A 10,469-nucleotide genomic window follows, 5' to 3' on the forward strand; every position below is an offset into this window, starting at 1 on the left:
GAACGAAATACATTTTAAACCCTGCCGTTTTTAACCCTTCACTTTTTTCCTCGTCAAATTTATCTCACAAACAACTAAATAATCAACAACAACTATTTACACAGAATATAAAACGTTTTTTTAAAAAGTTTTTGGATAATTTTACCTGTTTTGGGGCCGAGTCGCTGTCATTGTTGGTTTTGCAGCTTTTTATCCGCCTCCGTTTCCCGCTCTTCACTTTTGCTTAAAGTGCAATAACGTATTATCGTCGTATTTGTGCTAAACCGTCAACGTACGACCAATAGTTACAAACCAAAGATAAACCGAGCTCTAAAACACGACTAACTTCACCGACATCGAAACAACAACACAACAACCTGAAGTGTCTTTTCAATCAATGTACGACATGACACCTGGTGACGCAGGACGTAGGTGACGTGGTGACGTACATCGTAAATGATGACGCAGGCACGTGTTGAAGCAGATCCTCGACCACGTCAACGAGAGGTTTTTCTTTTTTTTTAAACAGAATAATTTTATTTGACATCAGGAAACACGTCCACGGTGGATCTCCACTGCTCCACCTGTTTGGTCACGTGGTTACTGAAGACGTTCCAGCTGTTGTTGTACCATCAGATACTGGACCTCAGTGAAAGCAGCACCAGTTTGAATGTGAGATTCTTGACAAAAAGGGTTGTTTTTGTGGCTGTGTTTTTGTAGTGTTTGTTTTTATAGATCGTCCTGAAAACTGTGAATAATAATAAAGAATATTATTATTATTTTGTTAAAATAATGCAATTATAAAATGATATAAAAGAGACAAGTTCATTTTTTTAATACTTTAGTTTATATTTTAGTTTTATAGGAAAATAGTGTCACTGACAGACATTCCCTGTTTTGCAGAACAAACCATGGACATAAATGGACACATAAATGGACAAATGGATAAATTAATGTGGAGGAAGAGCAGGAAAACCTCATCACATCCTCCAGAACATCCTCCAGAACATCACATCCTCCAGAACATCACATCCTCCAGAACATCCTCCAGAACATCTGACATCATCACATCCTCCAGAACATCTGGATCAACATCATCACATGCTCCAGAACATCTGACATCATCACATCTTCCAGAACCTCTGGATCAACATCATCACATGCTCCAGAACATCTGACATCATCACATCTTCCAGAACCTCTGGATCAACATCACTCCAGAACATCTCACATCCTCCAGAACATCCTCCAGAACATCTGTGACATCATCACATCCTCCAGAACATCCTCCAGAACATCTGTGACATCATCACATCCTCCAGAACATCTGTGACATCATCACATCCTCCAGAACATCTGTGACATCATCACATCCTCCAGAACATCTGTGACATCATCACATCCTCCAGAACATCTGTGACATCATCACATCCTCCAGAACCTCTGGGTCAACATCATCACATCTTCGTGGACCACAGCAGCTGAACAGACTCTTTCTCGAGTCATCCCCTCTCAAATTGTTTCCAGAACCAGAATCATTATTAATTTGGACTCCACCCACTTTGGTCATGAATTTTAGCCGATCATGTTTGGTGAGAAGAAATAAAGAGAACGAAGCAGAACAGATATAAAAAAGGTATAAAAAATGTTACGACCCGATGACGAAACAAACTCTTTACTACATAAAAACCCACCAACAAAACGTCAAGGTACAAATAAAAAAAGAACAGCAAAGAAACAGAAAAGTAAATGTCTGGTTTTAAACTGGCATCAATTCATTTTTAATGAGTTCGAGACTCTTCCTTTAGAAGGTTAACAACAGAATGCTCCGACACCACACGTCACCTGAATCATCTACGGTACCATCTGAAAAAAGCTGCGGTTTTTCACCTCAGTGACACTACATTATTCCACATGTTTTGTCTTATTTTCTATAGGAAAGGTAATAACTTTGCTAAAATGTTCAAAGTTAGTGTGACACTCAGTCAGTGCCACGTCTGTCTCAGAGATGTAACATCTGGTATCACAAAGTTAAAATGACTTTGAACCCTAGGATTTCCTAAAATCTACAGCAATAGAAAAAGAACATTAAAAACCTGGTTTCTGGTTGGACCATGAGTGGATTTCTTTACACCATAGAATCAGTGCTTCACTACACCTCAGTTTGAACACGCTCCCTAACTCACATACTTGGAACCTCAGCAGCTTCGTCTTCTTCTTCTTCACTGATCGGTCGCGTCCCACACCACAGATCCGAACCACGTCTTTGATCAAACTCCGTTGACTGGCCGTGGTTTATAATCATATCAAAATCGTTTTCCCTCCAGATTTCCTTTTGCATTTCAAAAAAATGTTTCATAGCACGGTCACGCACAGCAGAACAATATTCTTCTGTTTCAGGTTCCAGAGAGGTTAAAGGTCGGGGAAGCGACTAGGATCTTCCTTATAGTCATCAGGAATGATAAAAATGGAGTCATCGAACTCGTCGTAGCGGAACTCCTGAAACGTCACGGTGGCCGTGATGGTGGGAAAGACAGGAATGTCTGCAGGCGACAGAGAGGAATTATGGTCTTTACAAGATTCTACAACAGTTTACTTTAACCAGTGCATGTGAAACATCACTCACCGAGTTTGACAGGAAAACCAGGAGGGAGTTTCATCTGTACAAACTCTCTGAGTTTATTAAAGTGCTTGAAAGGTGCAATCACCTCCAGAACATTTAACAACCTGAGAAAAAAAAACAAAACAACGCTGCTGAGTTTGGTGGTTTTAAATCACTCTCTGGTGTACAGCAACACAGATCACCGACTGCTCTGTGCAGTCGTACCCAAACAATTCAAGACTACGATGACAGGATGAGCTGAGAGTCTGTACGGAAGTAACACATCAAGAGGGAATTTAATCAGACTTATATTTGACAGCAGCACTTCCTGTCGTCAGCAGCACTTCCTGTTGTCAGTATCACTTCCTGTCATCAGCAGCACTTCCTGTTGTCAGTATCACTTCCTGTCGTCAGTATCACTTCCTGTCGTCAGTATCACTTCCTGTCGTCAGTATCACTTCCTGTCGTCAGTATCACTTCCTGTTGCAGTATCACTTGCTGTTTTCAGTATCACTTCCTGTTGTCAGCATCACTTCCTGTCGTCAGCAGCACTTCCTGTCGTCAGCATCACTTCCTGTTGTCAGCATCACGTCCTGTTGTCAGCATCACTTCCTGCTGTCAGTATCACTTCCTGTTGCAGTATCACTTCCTGTTGCAGTATCACTTCCTGTTGCAGTATCACTTCCTGTTGCAGTATCACTTCCTGTTGCAGTATCACTTGCTGTTTTCAGTATCACTTCCTGTCATCAGCAGCACTTCCTGTGGTCAGTATCTCTTCCTGTTTTCAGTATCACTTCCTGTCATCAGCAGCACTTCCTGTGGTCAGTATCTCTTCCTGTTGTCAGTATCACTTCCTGTCGTCAGCAGCTGCTTTGTGTGGTTATGACATATATTTGTGGACGTCTGTTTACCTTTCACTAAGTGAACACTAAAGTCCAACAGTGGAACTTTTAAGCTTTAAAGCAAAGCAACAAACACACGATCAATATAAAAAACATCAAAGACAAATTCAAATCATCGTCACTGAAACAAGACTGAGACGTTTGTCAGTTTGATCACGGTCTCACGACAGTGGTTCTCATCAACAAAGTGAAGAACTGGACTCACGATTCGATTCCCAGAGGGAAGTCTTGACTCATGGCTATGGTGGCTTTGAAGTTTTTCTTGCTCTCCTTACAGATCAGTTCTCGTCCCAGATGAGGAGCTCTGAAACCACAGGAAACACCAGCCACTGTGTGAGATCAGGATCCAAACCTGACATTTCACCGTCACCGTTTATGGAAACATGTGCCCCCCCCCCTGTCTTTTGAAACTATTTGTTGAGTTCTTCACTCACCTTCCGTTGTCTGCATTGATATATTCTTCCCAGCAGATGGTGCTGGGGGACGGGGGCGTCAGAGATGGTCTTCTCACCGACTGTAGTGCAGAAGGAGAGAGAATGAAAACAGAGTTAAAAGTTAGATCTTGGTCCAAATCCCTGCAGATTAAACACCAAACACCAGGGGGAGACAAACACCTCTTTAAATCCAAACAGGATAAAACAGTCGGACAGTGTCTAATTATTATTCTAACAAATCTCTGGTGGTTGTAGATCATCTTCATGTATTGTGATGACGTGTCATTCTCTGCCCTGCAGCCAGGTGGCAGTTGTGATGATGTGTGAACACAGATGTTAGAACATTCATCCTGTCACTAAATAAATACATGACGTTCGACCATGACTGAAACCTTCAACCATGAGGTCAAATGTCACCTGTAAGTCATTTAACTATGTATTTTCTTTAAAGTAAAGGTGATACAATGCATAGCACGAACCACTAGGGGGCACCACTGGATCATTAATCTCCAGGTCAGACGCACTCATGTTCATGTCTTTCTATTCAAATGGGTAGAAACAACAAACAGTTTAGAAAATAACAATCTTTAGCAACAACCTCCAGTCGTCACGTGGTCTGGATGATGTTTCACTAAAGTAAGATTAATAATAATCATTATTACGACACACTGCCCCCCTTTGGTGTGGCAGTGTATGAATTAAGCAAACAGGGCAGAAAAATGTGGAAAAACACAAGTCAGCAGTAGGATGTGTGACGTCACACACACACACACACACACACTGTATCAGTGACCACGTGTTGTTGACAACAGCCTGCTGAGGCCTTGCTGACCCCCCCCCTCCTCCCCCCTCTTTTGAGGGCACTAGCTTCAACAGTGTTATCAAAGCACGCTGCACTTTACAAATGTTGACAAGAGCGGCCATGAGTGGCGGAGTGACGTCACTGCAGCTGCTGGTTTAACTTCAGATTCAGTCTTTCAGACCTGATAAAACCCAACCATCAGGTCTTCATTAAAGACTTCCTCAGGAGAAACAGTCCCACACACACAGAGCAACTGTTGAGGGCAACTGTTGAGGGCAACTGTTGTCAACAACAAACCTCAACCTGTGTGTTGATGTGGAGACCACACAGAAAGGCTGAGGAAGTTCTGGAACATTCTGTGGTGTGGAGTGATGTCACATGGTTCTTGTATGTCAGACCTAATCAATGAACTCACCTCAAAGTTCTGTTCTATGATGTTTCCACCTTTACTCAGACTCTCCATGATGGCTTTGTTCCTCATGATGTCCTCCTCACTCAGATGCTCCCGCCTCTTCCTGGACTCCAGAACCAGGCCGTTCACAGAGTAAAAGTCAGCCAGGAAATTTCCCACGCGCTCCTGGAGACAGAAGGAACGTTAAGATAAGTCCGTCCTGCTGAGTCCACCGTTTCATTTGAAAACACGTCCTGAGGACAAAAGGACACAAAGACACGTCTCTAACTCCTTCACCACCTGCAGCTCCTGTTATTGTGTCTGTTGTTTTTAACCTTGAGCCACAGACACCTGTGGTTCCTTCCCAGGGTTATCACTGCTGCTGTGGGGGGTGTAGTGCAGGAAAGGTGATCTGACCAGCGGAGGGCGTCGACAGCAGTGAACAGCAGTGAACAGCAGTGAACAGCAGACAGCAGTCAGTGAACAGCAGTGAACAGCAGTGAACAGCAGTGAACAGCAGTGAACAGCAGTGAACAGCAGTGAACAGCAGTGAACAGCTGACCTGTACTTCTAGGAACTGTAGTACATTTTCACTCTGAAGTACTGAGAACTACATGGACGATCCTTCAGTCTAATCAACCGCTGCAGAAGGAAGGATTAACACTATATATGTATGACATGTGTATTACACAAAAATATATAATGTATAGAAATGTAAAAGATATTATTTATTTATAAAATGTGTTTCTTTTCTTTGTTTGATGAAATTCCTAAGTTATTTATTCCTAAGAGAATTACTTGAAAATCCTATGGAAACAAAAGTGAGTCCTTGGGACCAAAACAACATGTGACACCGACCGTCTTGTCTTCTCTGAACAGCCAGCCGGTCTGTGCCCTCGAGAACGTGATGGACTTTGTGGACAGTGTAGCAGAGTAGACATCGCTGCTCATCAGGATGTCCACTTCCTCCTCCGTCTCCATCTCCGACTCCTAATAGGACAGAAAATGTTCCTGCTAACGTTAGCTTTAGCTTGAGAAATGTGATAATTCAGCAGAGCTTGGCTGCAGTTCCTCCACTTCACCTCATGGTGTATCCGCTGGTAGACCTTCTGTTCGTTGTCCAGGACCACAAAGGACTCAGATGGGACGGCGTTACCGTTGAAGATGAAGCTGAGGTCACCGCGCTGACACTTCATGTCTGTGAAGTCGATCAGTGTGGTGTCCAGTCTGTACAAACACAAAACAACAGACCTCAACACAACAGTACAGACCTTGGGCTCAGAACCACTGAACCACAGACAGAAACCAGAATTCTTTCTTTTTGTTCCTTCATTTCTTTTTTAGAAAAAACAACATCATCTCTTAAAGTTGAGAAGCTTTGACTCAGAACAGACAGCACATGGACTACAGACCAGGTCAGTTAGTTAGTTAGTTATCTGGTTAATAAATCCAGAACATAAGTCTGTTGTTATCTGACACAGTGGCTCTGCGGTTGACGTGGCTTGCCTGATGTTGATGCCCTGTTTGTAGATCTTACAGGCGTCTGAGGGGAGGATCCTGGAGAGGAGAGGAACTGAAACAAGAAGAAAGTCGACAGAAAACAATCAACAACAGATTAACCAGTAACTGACCAGTAACTGCCTTCACAGACAGAACTCTTACAGTCCACCCCCCCCACCCCCCCCATCTGTACTCACCCCAACTCTGGAAGTCCCAGTGAAGCTCCAGGTAAAAGTCCCCCAGCTGCAGAGAGAGACAAATAAACGGCTGTGTATTGTGTGTATCACAAATTCAAAACAGACCATATACAACTTTAGNNACATTCTTTCTATTTTATTCTCTGACTGTAACATTTTTCAAAATGCCAACTTATTAGAAACCTTTTCTAACCAATACCCAGATGAGTCCAGTCATTGGACGAACGGTGTGACTGAAATATTCAAGTACACGCCACGTCACAGGTCATGTCACAGGTCATGTCACAGGTCATGTCACAGGTCAGTCACAGGTCAGTCACAGGTCAGTCACAGGTCAGTCACAGGTCAGTCACAGGTCAGTCACAGGTCAGTCACAGGTCAGTCACAGGTCAGTCACAGGTCAGTCAGGTCTGATGTGATACCAACTTCAACTCCAACTTGTTTCAGACTTTTTGTTCAGAACAGATCCTAAGACAGAGAGGTCAGATATCTGACCTCTTTGAGGGCCTTCAGCAGCTTGGGCCTCTTGTCCTCCACCGTCTCCCTGGATTGTTGCTTCAGTTTTCTAAGCAACGCTGTGACTGCAAGAAAAACAGAGGCATGTAGAGGATCAAACGGTGGGTTAGAGATAGAACAGTACACTTTAGAACTGAGGAGGTAAGTCATGTGACCACCAAAGACCGGCTTCGCTGGTTGGTACGTGGTACATGTGTCAGTATTGATGGGTCGTGGGATTAGTGGGATTACCATCTGGATTATCTAATGGAGGACTAGAACCACAACATGGCAGCACTGGTTCCAGACAGAAGTGAAAATGTCTGAGAGTCTGAGGTTTATTAAAGAGAAACACTTGACCCTTGAGACCAAGGCTTAGACCTAGAACCTTAGAACTAGGACCTGAGAACTAGAACCTTAGACCGAGAACCTTAGACCTAGAACCGTAGGACGAGAACCTTAGACCTAGAACCTTAGAACTAGCACCTTAGACCTAGAACCTTAGAACTAGCACCTTAGACCTAGAACCTTAGAACTAGCACCTTAGACCTAGAACCTTAGAACTAGAACCTTAGAACTAGAACCTTAGACCGAGAACCTTAGACCTAGAACCTTAGAACTAGGACCTGAGAACTAGAACCTTAGACCGAGAACCTTAGACCTAGAACCCTAGAACTAGGACCTTAGAACTAGAACCTTAGAACTAGAACCTTAGACCGAGAACCTTAGACCTAGAACCTTAGAACTAGCACCTTAGACCTAGAACCTTAGAACTAGCACCTTAGACCTAGAACCTTTGACCCAGAACCTTAGACCTAGAACCGTAGGACGAGAACCTTAGACCTAGAACCGTAGGACGAGAACCTTAGACCTAGAACCTTTGACCCAGAACCTTAGACCTAGAACCTTAGAACTAGCACCTTAGACCTAGAACCTTTGACCCAGAACCTTAGACCTAGAACCGTAGGACGAGAACCTTAGACCTAGAACCTTAGAACTAGCACCTTAGACCTAGAACCTTTGACCCAGAACCTTAGACCTAGAACCGTAGGACGAGAACCTTAGACCTAGAACCTTTGACCCAGAACCTTAGACCTAGAACCTTTGACCCAGAACCTTAGACCTAGAACCCTAGAACTAGGACCTTAGAACTAGAACCTTAGACCGAGAACCTTAGACCTAGAACCTTAGAACTAGGACCTGAGAACTAGAACCTTAGACCGAGAACCTTAGACCTAGAACCGTAGGACGAGAACCTTAGACCTAGAACCGTAGGACGAGAACCTTAGACCTAGAACCAAGACAAAAACAACCCAGAAGACCTTAGATTAGCACATGCTACATTCGTTAGCCCTCACGTCTCCTAACGAACCAGGGCACACAGATCCACGGTTTTTAGTTTAACGTTACTTCATTAGAGGTAGAAAGATCGACGGACGGAACTTAATCGATTTGTTTCAGGATATTTACTGTTGATGACTGTGTCAAGTCGGTGATGGAGTTGTCAACGTTCTACCACCGATGACATCATTAGCAGCAGCTTCTTTGCTCTTACATATCTACACGATCACTCCAAACCGGTTGCTCTACAGCGCCACCAACCTCTGAATGTTTCCTGGAACATTTACCGTGAAACACTCGTCTACAACAGTTGGCTCTAAGATCAACCTGACAACCTGCAATCTCCAACTGCTGTATGTGGGAACGGCAATTATTGACTTCTGTAAACACTGAGTCAGTTAGTTAGTGAGTGAATCAGTCAGTTACTGGGTGAATCAGTTAGTTAGTGAGTGAATCAGTTAGTTAGTGAGTGAATCAGTTAGTTAGTGAGTGAATCAGTTAGTTAGTGAGTGAATCAGTTAGTTAGTGAGTGAATCAGTTAGTTAGTGAGTGAATCAGTTAGTTAGTGAGTGAATCAGTTAGTTAGTGAGTGAATCAGTTAGTTAGTGAGTGAATCAGTTAGTTACTGGGTGAATCAGTTAGTTAGTGAGTGAATCAGTTAGTTACTGGGTGAATCAGTTAGTTAGTGAGTGAATCAGTTAGTTACTGGGTGAATCAGTTAGTTAGTGAGTGAATCAGTGAATCCGTGTGTTTTCTCTCTCTCTCTCTCTCTCTCTTCTGTTTGAACCTGGGAACACGACAGCTGAACTTCTTCTACTCACTCATCTGTCGGTCTCCGTAGCTGATGGCCTCTGCCAGGGGGCTCCATCCCTGAGCGTTCTTCACCTTTACTGGTGCATTGTGGGCCAGCAGCAGGTGGGCACATTCTGCACGTGTTGAATCAGACAGATAATTAACATCACGCACACACACAAAACCAACATTAAAAAAAGGACATTTTTTGAAAAACAAGAGAAAAAAAACAAATAATAAAAAGGTCAAACACAAAACTTTAGACCGTTTACGCTGCGAGCTAACGCTAACGCTAACTCTAACCCTAACCCTGAGTTAGTTCCAGCTGCTGCCGTATTTGAAACTGGGTAAGACCCAGAGAAGCCCAACCTTAGATACAGGACGTGGTTGAAACTGTTATTTATAGATGACGTCCTTGTTATATCAGCCAAAGATGTTTCTTGTAACATAATCAATTCAAAAATAATCCTGGTTCTGCCCCGGCCTGACACCTGAGCCCTGAACCAGAGTCTTTGGGATGGGGGGGGGGGGGTATGGGGGGTGTAGCTACAGGACTCAACAGTAGAAATGCAACAAAATGGAGGGAAAGGTGGTCTTGGTGGTCTCAGTGTCGTATTCATGTGTGACTGTGCTGTGTAATACCAACGTCCAGTAAAATGGCCAGAGGCTGACCCCTCCATGACCCCCCTAAAAAGACCCCACAGTGAAAACCCCAGACTAACTCAACCTACAGCTATTTAACTAAGCCTACCAACCAACTAGTCAGAGTGAAGCTGTTGGTCATGTCATTCACCCGTTGGCCTCTAGGTGTCAGCAGCAGCAGCTGTCGGGCTGAGCTTAATATTCAACCAACACCGAGTAAGAACAGCTGAGGTTAAAGACGAAGGAACGTTTTCATTAAAACATTTAAATCCAGGTTCCTAATAAACCAGCTGAGAACTGACTGACTGTTCAGTTCAGTCCTGAACTGACTGACTGTTCGGTGTATGTGTGTATATATATATATACATATATACACACATACACCGAACAGT

At 43.5% G+C, this 10,469-nt stretch overlaps 1 protein-coding gene across 2 annotated transcripts in view; it reads right to left on the bottom strand.

The window, feature by feature from the left end:
* Window positions 1–1,638: 1,638 nt before the first annotated feature.
* The window catches only part of LOC103392462 (ankyrin repeat domain-containing protein 13C), a 14,814-nt gene continuing 5,983 nt past the window's right edge, over window positions 1,639–10,469 (bottom strand). The window contains exons 3-13 of one of the 2 annotated variants that reach the window (XM_008329077.3): window positions 9,465–9,569; window positions 7,303–7,388; window positions 6,808–6,853; window positions 6,617–6,683; window positions 6,193–6,337; window positions 5,969–6,100; window positions 5,135–5,296; window positions 3,918–3,997; window positions 3,689–3,787; window positions 2,606–2,706; window positions 1,639–2,522 (exon numbers count right to left, since the gene is read on the bottom strand). In XM_008329077.3, coding sequence (XP_008327299.1) covers window positions 2,392–2,522; window positions 2,606–2,706; window positions 3,689–3,787; window positions 3,918–3,997; window positions 5,135–5,296; window positions 5,969–6,100; window positions 6,193–6,337; window positions 6,617–6,683; window positions 6,808–6,853; window positions 7,303–7,388; window positions 9,465–9,569 — 1,154 coding nt within the window. In that variant the 3' untranslated portion in view covers window positions 1,639–2,391. Of the gene's footprint in view, window positions 2,523–2,605; window positions 2,707–3,357; window positions 3,537–3,688; window positions 3,788–3,917; window positions 3,998–5,134; window positions 5,297–5,968; window positions 6,101–6,192; window positions 6,338–6,616; window positions 6,684–6,807; window positions 6,854–7,302; window positions 7,389–9,464; window positions 9,570–10,469 lie in introns of those variants that run through there. The other variant, XM_008329087.3, reaches the window with a different exon arrangement.

This window comes from Cynoglossus semilaevis, chromosome 2, assembly GCF_000523025.1.
Source record: "Cynoglossus semilaevis isolate Cse_v1.0 chromosome 2, Cse_v1.0, whole genome shotgun sequence".
Taxonomy (NCBI): domain Eukaryota; kingdom Metazoa; phylum Chordata; class Actinopteri; order Pleuronectiformes; family Cynoglossidae; genus Cynoglossus; species Cynoglossus semilaevis.